Raw genomic sequence first — 13909 nt, 5'->3', positions numbered from 1 at the left:
AATGTGACGAGCATTTTTTATGCAGAAGGGTTACATTATTCCATTTCTGTATATATCACTTACGTCTGATCGTTATGGCACATAGACACATCTATGTAGGTTCCATTTGTACAGTGGTTCAGGGCCACTGAGACAGAGCCAGAGAGCAGCCCACACAACAGGAAACAGAAAATGCGTTAGTGTTATTTCATTATTGCCTTTCATGATGTGGAGGGGAACAGGACATTTATTTTTATGTTCTGATGTGAATGTTTGAGATCAGCAGTGATTTGAAATATGACTATTGACTGTGTTATCATTCCCTATTCTTATTTACTGCCATAACGGTCATATCAGAATGAGACATCACAGTTAGAGTGACAATTATGTCTAATTCTCTGACAGCAATTTTGTAGATCTTAATTTTTTAGTTATTCTTATGCAACACCAACTGCAAGGCCTATACTTTCCTATCTGTTTTGGTGTGCAGCCAATGTTTGACATCAATCCATCAATTCTTCAAAACAATTGTCCTCAGTAGTATGCTGGAGCATACCCAGCATCTCGGGCCATAATCAGGACAGATGGCCAGTCTATCACAGGGTAACACAGACATACACACTTTCACACTCACACCCATGGACAATTTTAGTGTTTCATTTCACTTGACTTGCATGTCTTTGAATTACGGGGAAACCGTTCTGAGGTGACCGATCTACCCACTGAGCTGCCAGATATCTGACTTGTTCTTGCAAAAGTGTATGTGTCCCTTTCATTTAGCCTTTTTATTAATTTTTTTCACATATATTTTCTCTTTCAGCTAGTGCTAGATGACATGGCAATGTATATACACATTTGTTTGTTACTGATTTATATAAATTCTGCTCTATAACGGTTCCTTAAAAAGCAACAACAACAACAAAAAGAACAAAAGAACTAAACTTAAATTATTCAAGTAAAATATTAAAGGGGTCATATGATGCTGCTAAAAAGAACATTATTTTGTGTATTTGGTGTAATGCAATGTGTTTATGCAGTTTAAGGTTAAAAAAAACATTATTTTCCATAAAATGCACATTATTTTTACTCCTCAGTGCCCCGCCTTTATAAATGCGTTGATTTTTGAAAGGCTCAATGGTCTGAAAAAGTGAGATGTGCTCTGATTGGCCAGCTATCCAGTTTATTGTGATTGTCCAAATGCCTCAAGTGTGTAATAGAAATGTTACACCCCTTAAAGGGATAATAAAAACATCATCAAAGTAGTCCATGTGACATCAGAGGGTCAGTTAGAATTTCTTGAACCATCGAAAATACATTTTGGTCCAAAAATAACAAAAACTACGCCTTTATTCAGCATTGTCTTCTCTTCCGGGTCTGTTGTGAGTGCGTTCACTGCAGTGTAGTGATATCCGATACGCAAACGAATCATTCGATTTTACCGGTTCTTCTTAGTGAACCGGTTGAACCAGTTCACCAAATTGAACTGAATAGTTTGAAACGGTTCGCGTCTCCAATAAGCATTAATCCACAAATGACTTAAGCTGTTAACTTTAACGTGGCTGACACTCCCTCTGAGTCAAAATAAACCAATATCCCGGAGTAATTCATTTACTCAAACAGTACACTGACTGAACTGCTGTGAAGAGAGAACTGAAGATGAACACAGAGCCGAGCCAGATAATGAACGAACAATTGACTCAAGTCAAGAACCGGTTGCATCGGTTTTCAGATCACCAGTAGTGATAGGAAGTTCGCTTCTTTTCAGCGAACCCGTTCTTTCGGACAGTTTGATTCAATAAACCGGTTGAAAAAAAACTGTTCACCAGTTCTTTTGTGCTTGACATAATGCCGTCATTGGCGATGATTGCCCTTCATTCAAGCCTTCGGTTTACCCGCACTCATAACATTAGCTCAGAATCAATCATCAAAAGAACCAGTTCAGTTCAGATCCGCTGTGTGTCAGTCTGCTTCACGCTGAATCACACATGCGCAGGATCACCGGCTCCTCGGTTCTCAAATCGGACGCGTCTGACAGAAATGGTTTTTGACTAGAGAACGAGTCAATCTTTCGTTCGTTATCTGGCTTAACACACAGATCATGTATCTATAGCCTAATCATATTTCACTAATCTCATTTAAATTTTATTTGCATTTTGTTGTTTATGGACCAGTTCACACCGCACCAACAGACACAGACAAATGAAAACAGACATGTTCATCAGATCAAAGTGTTAATAAATAGTTCAATTGTACCGGTTCATTTCTTTGTATATTTGATCATGTTGTTGGCCCCTTTTATTTCCTACCCTGATCGTTTCTAATATTGAAACTTCAAGTTTACTACTTAAAGGGGTCATTGGATGCTACATGCATAACAAGTTGTTTGAACTGAAATGTGTGTTGGCAGTGTTTGTACACAACCACCCTTTCTCAAATCGAGCTGATCTCAGATGCCTGTCTTTGTGACATCACACAGATAGGCTTCTCCCACAATAGTCTGATTGGCAGGAGTGTTTCAGCATATATTGGACTGACATCTAACTTTAGACCTGTCCTGAGTGAGCTGTCATCGGTCTGCCATTGATTTGATGCCGGACCAGTTGCAAGTAAGTGACTGAGGCGTTTTGTTGTTGGATCTAATAATAAACATTTGTTGTCCAGCTTTACCTACAAAAGTGAGTATATTTTTTTTAATGAATCTTAGCAAATCGCCTTTCCTAATAATGTGCTAATTAGCAACTTTCGCGATAAATATATGCGGCTAATATGCGGCTAAAGTAAACAGTCTCTCTGAGAGTGGCTCGGAAGAGAGGGGTGGGGTCAGCAGAGCTCATTAACGTTTAAAGGAAAATGCTACAAAACGGCTTGCTCTGAAAATACCTGTTTTTGATGGTAAAAAATGTTTTTTACTTTAATTAAACTATGTTACAGACTTTTCATTAAGACCCCATAGATTCATATCAACTTGTGGAAAATGGGCATCCTATGACTACTGAGAAATGTTGTTTTAATTGTTAAACAATTTTGTTCATAAGTCAAAGGTCAGCACTGATAACAAGTTTCTGTGTATGTGAGTGCCCCTTTGTGTGTGCGTGAGTGTCTGTATTTGTATGCAGAAACAGAAGAGCAGAACAGATATAACAGGCTTTACATAATACAGTTTAGTAAGAAACTGTTATTTTTATCCTTATCCTATCGTTTGCCTTATTTGTTAGCTTGGTCAGTTTCTTTAAGTTGCCTTTGAAATAACTGAAATGATTTTGCTAAGGGATATGGACGTGGAATGGTGTCAAAAGATCTGGAAGTACTTCATAGCTGTATGATTGCTGAATATTAAAATATTAATTTAAAATTTAAACGAATCAAAATCATTCAATAGCCCCATGAATTTGAATGGTTCTAACTAGACCTGCACGATAAATCGTTATAAAATCGCGATCTCGATTCACCCTGTTCACGATTGAATTTTTAAATGACTTCGATTAAAAAAATAAAATAAAAAAAATCAGCCTTTATTTTGAAAGGACCGCTCTCACAGGGCTTCACCCTCAGCCAACGACAAAGCGCCTTTTAGTCTCGTGTTTCACTCGTCGAGCGAGCGCGGTAGTTCGGAAATAAACAAAATGGATATTGATGAAAACCCAGGTCCTTGTGATGAGAATCAGCCAACCACTCAGTCTCAACTTGTTCCGAAAAAAGGCTCACATTCGGTGGTTTGGAAGTATTTTGGATTCAAGCAAGGAGACGAGGGTCAATCTGGTGTGATTTGCAAGGTATGCTTTGCCCTTGTTGCAGCACCGCAAGGTAACACTACAAACCTTTACCAGCACCTCAAACGTCAAAAAATTATTAGTTTGTGATACTGCAACTGCACTTCAATGGCCAATTGCTCCTTTTCTTTAGACACTGAACCCTCAGAATGTTGAATGACGTTTCAATTAGCCTATTTAGAGCCATGTTCAGGCCATATTTAGCGCAGTGCGTTAAACTTCTATTTTTGGTAACCTACTTGAATGGCCAGTTGAATGTTAATTGTACAAAAGGCAAGCAGTTAAAGAGTGTTTCTTCTTTATTCATTGAAGCTTCTATGTTTACAGGCTTGTGGTGATGTGCAATGTTCTATAGGTGCCAAAACAAATATTTTTGGTACTTCCAATTTGTTTTGTTTCGTCATGTTTCATGTGTGCAATAAACATTACATTTCATGAGAAAAAAAATCGTTGTAGAGAATCGTGATATCAATTCTAAGCTAAAAAATCGTGATTCATATTTTTCCCAGAATCGTGCAGGCCTAGTTCTAACTCAATAACCGAAAAAAGGGGATTTTTTTTTTGCATAGTGACCCTGTACTAGGGATGCACGGTTGACAGCCATAAATCGGAACCGGACGGTTTTTGCTTAAAATACATGATCGGCAATCGGCAGGTTTTTGGTCTTTTTTCGGACGATTTTTTTCGGCAGTGCGCTCATGTGCACAGACTACATTGTGATCATTCGCTATGTCATTTGTGTGGAAGTATTTCGAAATCTGTGTGAGAGATGTGTCACAGATAGCAGGAAACAAACAGCCATTGGTGTACTGGCACACAAAATAAGAGCCTTTCCCTGCGTGAGCGTACTGTACCTGTCCGCACCCTGCACAAGCGGAGACAGTGAAGGAATGTTCAGCTCAACTTCTCATGTGTTGCATGAGAAATGAAACGGACTAAACTGTGACAAAACGGAAAGGTTTTTTTTTTTTTTTTAGAACTTACATGTTTGAAAAGCCAGAAGTAAACGTCAGTTCTGTATAGGATGAATATTTTTATTTTACCTTAACATTACATTTGACTTAATTTGATTTAAAAATCGCCTACTGTAGCACGCAAAAAAAAAAAAAAAAAAAAAAAAGTGTTTCATTCATCCAATTAAAAAAATTTAGGGTAATGATTCACATCTATATTTTTTAACTTGAGAGTATAGTTATTTATTTTTCATTGGCTCAAGTAAAAAAAAATATGGATGTGAATCATTTACCATTTCTCACTTGTAAAGACCTTTATATAATTTAAAACCAATTTTGAAAACTAAAATACTGAATGCTGATTAAGAAACATCTTATTGAATGTGTGTTGATTGTGGTGTTTGGACTGTTTAAGGCCAGTTCTATGTAGTTTCAACCCAATTCAAATAGAAAAGCTAAATGCTGATGTCTGTACCATCTATTTATGTATTAAATGTAGTCTACTTACTGTGCAGTTACTGCCGTTAATTTCAGATGGTTATGGTTATTTTTTTCAATGGCCAAAAGCTAGTTTGGCCTATTAAATACATAATAAACATCTTGTTTATGCACACTTTCCTTCTTCCTTGTTTGTTGCTTAAAGATAAAAAAATAATAATAATTGGAAATCGGTATCGGAATTGGCCAGTTTCCTTGTAAAAAACTGGTATCGGAATCCGTCATGAAAAATCATGATTGTGCATACCTACCCTGTACCCTCGTTTCTTTCATGAATTGCTGTGATTGAACAGCCAAATGCTCACAAAATTATAGAATTATAGAAATAAATTATAGAAAGATCTATTTATTAGGTCTTAAAGTGATAAAGCATAATAAACCTGCTGCTATGTCACATGTTAATAATGTTCAATAATAAACACTAAAAGAAAATGTCACTCACTATTGAATATGAAATGTGACTATAATAAGTATATTCATTTATACAAGCTTTTTGAACTTTTTTAGTCTGTGTTTAGAAAGGGACACGGTACAGTGAAAGCCCTGGTTATTAATGATCGGCTTGTCTGAGCTGACTCTGGAGCCTCCATCCTGGTCTTGTTAGATTTTAGTGCTGCATTTAATACATTGTGCCATTCTATCCTGATAAACAGGCTGGAGAGATGGCTTGGTATAACTGGCACGGTGCTTAATTTGTTTTAAATCCTACCTCACTGATCGTACCCAGTTGGTTGTCTTGGGAAACAACAAATCTGAACTTGGACAGGTCTGTCATGGTGTTCCTCGGGGATCTGTAATGGGTCCTACATTGTTTAGTATATGCTTCCTTTGGGACTAATTATTAGGAAATATGTTTTGGGGTATCACTTTTATACTGATGACACCCAAATTTACATCAACTCCAAGTCTGATCCTATTCCTATACACCTCAACAATTCTTTCAGAGTGTGTGCTGGAAATAGAAAGGTGGATGCACCATAATGTTTTAAAACTGAATTGTTCTAAAACAGAGGTTCTACTCATTGGCACACCAGGGGCTATTCACAAGGGTAGCAATCTTAATTTGATTATGGATGAGAGCGTAGTACTTCCATCTGTGATTTTTGACACTCAGCTGACACTAGACTCTCACATTAAGAGTATTACTAAATCTGTTTTCCATCACCTCAGAAACATTGCAAGAAATAGACCTTTCCTCACTCCACCTGATGCTGAATGGCTTATTCATGCATTTGTTACTTCCAGGATTGACTACTGTAATGCACTATTCATTGGCTTACCTGCTAAATCAATCAAACGCATGCAGTATATCCAGAATTCAGCAGCTCATGTTCTCACATATATTCCATCACGTCAGCATATCACAGCCGTGCTTTATAGTTTGCATTGACTTCCTGTACAGTCACGTAATGTTTTCCAATCTCTAACATTATCATACAAAGCTATACATGGAACTGCCCCTTCTTATATTTTTGACTTAGTCACCCGTTACATGCGTTCTTTTTCCCTTCGGTCTGCTGATTCTCTAACTCTTCAACAGCCTCCCTATAGATTAAAATCTATTCCTCTGTTGCTGCACCTAGGTTATGGAATGCACTTCCCGTTACTGTTAGAGATGCTCACACACTGGCCAGTTTTAAGAAGCTGTTGAAAACTCATCTTTTTGGGTTCTAGAAAAGCACATTATAAAAAAACAGTTTATTAATAATTAAGACTGTCTGAAGGTCTTGCTATGCAAGATTATGCATTTTTGTGCCACTGCCTACAGAATATGCAATCTTTTATATAATACAATAATTTATCACTTTGAAATATGTTACTGGTGTTGATTTAACACGAAGTCAGTTTTTGTGTTAGTGTAGTCCACTAATTTACACTTTACATTATTAAATGACTGATTTATTAGCATCATCCTCCTCAGCTCTGCTGCAGTATAGAATAAACATACTATATACAAACAAAGCAGGAAGAGTAACAGAGTTTGTTAAAAAAAATAATAATAATTAGGACACGGTTTGAACTTTTTATTTTATTTTTTTTTTATTTTTTTTTTATTTTTTTTACAGTTATGTGGGATATTGTAAATGTAACACATCTCTCTCTTTCTCTCTCTCAGTGTGCTGTTTTGTGGTCCATAAACGTTGCCATGAATTTGTCACATTCTCATGCCCTGGAGCTGATAAAGGGCCAGACACAGATGTGAGTATGCAAATACACACACAAACAGTGGATCTATTCAACAGTTCTCTCACACTTTGTATGTTTGTGTCACGATTTACTTAATAAATAATTGTTTATCTTGCAAATGACATGTTACTTAACTTACTTACAGTATTGTTCAAAATAATAGCAGTACAATGTGACTAACCAGAATAATCAAGGTTTTTCGTATATTTTTTTATTGCTACGTGGCAAACAAGTTACCAGTAGGTTCAGTAGATTCTCAGAAAACAAATGAGACCCAGCATTCATGATATGCACGCTCTTAAGGCTGTGCAATTGGGCAATTAGTTGAATTAGTTGAAAGGGATGTGTTCAAAAAAATAGCAGTGTGGCATTCAATCACTGAGGTCATCAATTTTGTGAAGAAACAGGTGTAAATCAGGTGGCCCCTATTTAAGGATGAAGCCAACACTTGTTGAACATGCATTTGAAAGCTGAGGAAAATGGGTCGTTCAAGACATTGTTCAGAAGAACAGCGTACTTTGATTAAAAAGTTGATTAGAGAGGGGAAAACCTATAAAGAGGTGCAAAAAATGATAGGCTGTTCAGCTAAAATGATCTCCAATGCCTTAAAATGGAGAGCAAAACCAGAGAGACGTGGAAGAAAACGGAAGACAACCATCAAAATGGATAGAAGAATAACCAGAATGGCAAAGGCTCAGCCAATGATCACCTCCAGGATGATCAAAGACAGTCTGGAATTACCTGTAAGTACTGTGACAGTTAGAAGACGTCTGTGTGAAGCTAATCTATTTTCAAGAATCCCCCGCAAAGTCCCTCTGTTAAAAAAAAGGCATATGCAGAAGAGGTTACAATTTGCCAAAGAACACATCAACTGGCCTAAAGAGAAATGGAGGAACATTTTGTGGACTGATGAGAGTAAAATTGTTCTTTTTGGGTCCAAGGGCCACAGGCAGTTTGTGAGACGACCCCCAAACTCTGAATTCAAGCCACAGTACACAGTGAAGACAGTGAAGCATGGAGGTGCAAGCATCATGATATGGGCATGTTTCTCCTACTATGGTGTTGGGCCTATTTATCGCATACCAGGGATCATGGATCAGTTTGCATATGTTAAAATACTTGAAGAGGTCATGTTGCCCTATGCTGAAGAGGACATGCCCTTGAAATGGTTGTTTCAACAAGACAATGACCCAAAACACACTAGTAAACGGGCAAAGTCTTGGTTCCAAACCAACAAAATTAATGTTTTGGAGTGGCCAGCCCAATCTCCAGACCTTAATCCAATTGAGAACTTGTGGGGTGATATCAAAAATGCTGTTTCTGAAGCAAAACCAAGAAATGTGAATGAATTGTGGAATGTTGTTAAAGAATCATGGAGTGGAATAACAGCTGAGAGGTGCCACAAGTTGGTTGACTCCATGCCACACAGATGTCAAGCAGTTTTAAAAAACTGTGGTCATACAACTAAATATTAGTTTAGTGATTCACAGGATTGCTAAATCCCAGAAAAAAAAAATGTTTGTACAAAATAGTTTTGAGTTTGTACAGTCAAAGGTAGACACTGCTATTTTTTTGAACACACCCCTTTCAACTAATTGCCCAATTGCACAGCCTTAAGAGCGTGCATATCATGAATGCTGGGTCTCATTTGTTTTCTGACAATCTACTGAACCTACTGGTAACTTGTTTGCCACGTAGCAATAAAAAAATATACTAAAAACCTTGATTATTCTGGTTAGTCACATTGTACTGCTATTATTTTGAACAATACTGTACATCAAACACTTTATTTTAAAAGATTATTAAAGGTTGAAACAACTTTAAATATGTGACTTTTTGGTGTTCAGATTCTTTTTCCTATCCTGTTTTGGTGTGCAAGAAGAACTATAAGTAAACCATTCATAGGTGAGCTGAGGGTGGGCGGTGTTTTTTTTTATTTTTTATTTTTTTCTCAATCAATGGTGGTTTACAGTTCTGCACAGTGGTGCAGAAGTTGCGTACTTCAGCTCTCAATCAACTTTTTTCAGTGTGTGTTAACAGTAAGCTTTTAACTATTTCAGAATTTTAACAGTAAGCTTTTAACTATTTCAGAATTTTAACAGTAAGCTTTTAACTATTTCAGAATTGAATAGTCTACTAAAATTGACTATTGAATAAAATTTAGTAGGGGACGGGTGAAAAATTAGATTCACATATGAATCGCGATTCAGTCTTCTAGCGATTCAAAATGATTTACAAATGTCAAAAAACGATTTTCTAGTTAATATAATGATAATATAGAATGTGCCCAAATCTGACTACCATGTTCGGAAAGGAAATTACATGTACTACAGAACCCATAAATATGAAATGGTAGGAAAAAATATATTTCAATGCATTCTCTCACAGTTAATATAGTTGGATAATTATATTGTATATAAATTGCAGGAATGAGGTGAGTTATTAATATGCAGGGAGATTTGTGATCACATGTACTCTGTATGCCGTAATTCCTCAAATAAAAACCGGTAGTCAAATGAACGCCGGGCCTCTTATAGTGGCCGGGGTCGTGGTCAACACGGACAAATAAAGGCCGGGGGAAAATTTGTGCAGCAGAGCCAGATAACGAACATACACGCCCACTGCCGGAGCGTTTCTCATTCTCGAGTGAAGAACCGGTTGCATCGGTTGTCGGATCACCAGTACACTGAACCGAGAACCGTTTCTGTCGGACGCATCTGATTTGAGAACCGAGGAGCTGATAATACTGTGCATGCGTGATTCAGTGTGAAGCCGACTGACACAGAGCGCATCTGATCCGAACTGATTCTTTTGGTGATTGATTCTAAACTGATTCTGTGCTAATGTTATGAGCTCTGTCCACTGGATCGCTTTTAATTTAAAAAGATTTATTTAAACAATTACTTATCAAACAGATGGAATTAGAAATAAAGGCCTGCCTCTAATAAAAGCCTGCTTCAAATAAAAGCCTATTACCTTTTGCAGTTCAGGTAAATAAAGGCCTGGAGGAATTGAGGAATTACGGTATATTACAGAGCGGCAATACTTTTTTTACAATATAAGATATTTGTCAGAGGTACTCAGGATCTATCATCTATCATCCTATCAGTCATCTCTCCTTACTCTGTTTATGTGGTGTTTATGTGGTAAGTGAAATTGTATGTACTGTAATATAACAGGAAACTGCTAGAAGCATCTAACCATGTCCCTTTAGTGACTTTAGTGTTAGAATGCATTGTTCATTTTCTAAGCTTTTCTGAATATGGATTCACTATTCGGGCACATCCCAAATAATAATAATAATTACTGTTGTCATTATTATAAATGTTGTCAGAACAAAACAGCAACAGCAATGGAGGAAAAACAATTACATCTGCCCCATTTTCAGCAATGCAAAGTGTTTATAAATTATTGATATTGATATGTTATTATTGGTAAGTGTAAAATATTTATAAATATTTAGTAGGAAGCTAATGGTTAATGAGAAACACTGATTTCTTGAATTAGGACTATACCTGCTATAGACTGTTGGGTTTTTGTATCAAAATACTGGTGTGTTTGATTCCCATGTGCACAAATATGTTATGAAAAATTGTGAATCATGATTCAAAATTCATAAATCAATTTTGTGAATTAATGTTTAATCAAATTGTGACCCCAAGAATCAATATGAATAGTTAGGTACTGAAAAATACCCACGCCTCCTTTTTATTTATGTTTTGTAAATTCACTATAAATATATATATATATATTTATAGTCAAGCTTTAATTTAGTGTATTATTCCACCTGCCAAAGCACTACTAAGTTATATTTCATATTTAATTACTTTGCACATAATGTTTCTCTTGCAATTCACACTCAGATTATCACTCTAATAAACATGTTCTTTAATACATGACCATAAATATGTGTACTTGTAAGTGGTGTATGTGAAATCTCTTACAAAGTGGTGTAGTGGTGGAGTAATCAGAGATAATGTCATTCAAGCTTCTGAGAAACTCCTTTTTATAGAGCACAGCATGGCCAACTGTCATACTGTAGCTGTGGAATAAATTCTTGGTGAGAATGGTTTACAAAATCTGTACATTTCTGTCAGGGGTTTGTGTGTAAACGGTTTAATCACATGCTCAATTTCCCAGTGTTTAAACTCTGAACACAGGTTGTTAAGGGCAAAACATGCACACATGCACACAGTCTGCTTCACTGTGATTAGTTGAAACTGCAGGAGTAAAAGCATTGCAAATATCCTTGTGTTACTGACCTTTGAGATGTTTCTGCTTTTCATCTGTAAATGAATACATAGCTCCTGTGGGGCCAGAGCAAGACACATCTGTCTTGAGTAAAGATCTGTAATTTGCTGAGGATTTCCTGTTATTATATGGAGATACTTCGGTTTCAAGGCAATGGCCCTATGATTTCCGCGATGCAGAAAACGCGCACGGAATCGCGGAATCCAGTCATAAAAACAGAATTTACAGTTTCAAGTGGAATGTCACGGAATTTGTAAAATTTTGAATGAATTAATCCAAAATAGGTAATTGCACTCACATCTAATCGCGATATGGATTAATATTTCTAAATATTAAGCCGGAAAAGTCTATTTAAATATGAATCCTGCATGTTCTGCGTGTCTGTGTTAATGAATGTTAATGGCTTCATTCATTAACGTTACACACACGAAGCGCGCGTGATTCACGGTGATTTCAGCTTCTGTCGTCTCACTAAATGAGTACGTAAACACATGAAGAACATCTCCAGAACTGCACTTAGAGTCACTTCATAAGCATTTGACCGTTTGATTTGAGTAAAACTACCTTCGTATATATCACATCATAGACTGTAGTATCACATACACAGAACTGTAAATGTACGGTAACCTGTCAAAATAAAAGTCTGGTTTAGTTTAAAGGAGCATTGCGTAGGTTCTGAAATTTCTAACCGTTACTGACACCAGTGGCCATTAGAGGAACTGAGAACTGAGGCGTGCCTTACGGTTTTCGCGCCAATTTGGGCCCGACTCCTCCACACACATTTGAGCCTACAGGGTGATAGAGGCAACCGTGGTGGACAGTTGAGGTGTCATTCTTTTTTTTTTACATCATGGTTAGCTCATACATGTACAAATGAAAACTCTATCTTAAAGATTTTTTTAAGTAAAAACCTCCACATAGCATAGCCTTTAACGGCAAGTATTTGCCAGAAATCTATTACTATTGTTCAGCAGAATGTACATAGTCTACTACTACTACTGCTATTAAAATGAGACAAACATAATTTTTTTAAGGAATAATCACACAACATTTCTTCCATGTTTTATTTTTAATAGTAAATCCCCTCCTTTGTTTACCAAAAAATAAAGTTTGCTAAATTTTCAATAATTAACAGATAAACTAAATTAATGTTTTATGCCTTCATTTGATAACCAGAAAAATGTAAATGTAGATTTTCAGAGGGGGAAAAAACATTTCATAAGTCTATTTTAAAAAAGAAAATTAACAAATTAAGTTGTTTTTATGCATTTAAATAATTACACATGCTAAAACACAGAATTAGGTAATAATAAAACATATGATAAAGAAAAAATAAAACATTTTATAGGGCCCTAAACATGATATATTTGGCATATTTGTTTTTGCAGTAGTTTTTGGGGGGTTATTTTTCCTTTTAAAGATATCGAGATATATATTGTATATCGAGATAAAGCAAAATATATCGAGATATTTTTTTTTGCTCCATATCGCCCAGCCCTACTCAGGACAGCACTACATAAAAAAAAAAGATCTGCCTTATTCTGCCTTTGCATGATCTGCCTTATTTTGTAGTAATTCATATCCCCTTTTTCTTTTTTCGGACACGTCATGTTACAAAAAAAAATAAAAATCTCAGATGTAGCATGTAATGTGATCTTATCTTCTGCATTTCCTCCAGAGTGTAACTGTCCTCTTTGATGTTTTGCTGCAGGTCACACTATCTGTTGTATCATCAGTGCTTATGTTTAGGCCAACATGGAGCCTACACAAAGGCCACCCTTTGTATTTATTTTGGTCAGAAAAAAGGATACATATGGCAAAGAACTTAAAATCAGATTTTTCCATTGATAAATCTTTTAATCAATTCCCAAGAATTTAGCTTTTTTTTTTTTTTTTTTTAGTGCAGATATGTGTACAGTTTATGTGTAATGTAGGTCTACTAATGACTTCTGTGAGGGATTCACTTCCAGCATGTTGTTTTGTGGTGCTTTTGTGGTTACGTTCTTCCGCCAGCTGCTTCTGCTTCCATGGTGCTGTTGATCAGGGTTGATTATAAGAATGCTCTCTTTCTCTGTGTTTGTTGTGTGTGTAGCAGGCTTTTCTAATAGAAAATCTCCATGCCTCATTGATTCCATTACAAATCCATTAGCTCCCTCAGCCCACTGGAGGCCTGATCTTTAGGATCCTTAGTGTTGATCATCACTGAGCTAACAGCACAGGCAAAAACAGCCTGTCTATTCACAGGCTTTTGTTCTTTCAGAAAACAGTCCC

At 36.3% G+C, this 13909-nt stretch overlaps 1 protein-coding gene across 1 annotated transcript in view; it reads left to right on the top strand.

The window, feature by feature from the left end:
• The window catches only part of prkcaa (protein kinase C, alpha, a), a 112491-nt gene that overhangs the window by 44848 nt on the left and 53734 nt on the right, over positions 1–13909 (top strand). Inside the window, exon 3 of the mRNA XM_052558648.1 lies at positions 7317–7399. Coding sequence (XP_052414608.1) covers positions 7317–7399 — 83 coding nt within the window. The remainder of the gene's footprint in view (positions 1–7316; positions 7400–13909) is intronic.

Source organism: Carassius gibelio, chromosome B6, assembly GCF_023724105.1.
Source record: "Carassius gibelio isolate Cgi1373 ecotype wild population from Czech Republic chromosome B6, carGib1.2-hapl.c, whole genome shotgun sequence".
In the NCBI taxonomy this organism is placed as follows: Eukaryota; Metazoa; Chordata; class Actinopteri; order Cypriniformes; family Cyprinidae; genus Carassius; species Carassius gibelio.
The sequence above is the reverse complement of the archived record's forward strand: the minus strand, read 5'-3'. Positions and strand labels throughout refer to the sequence as shown.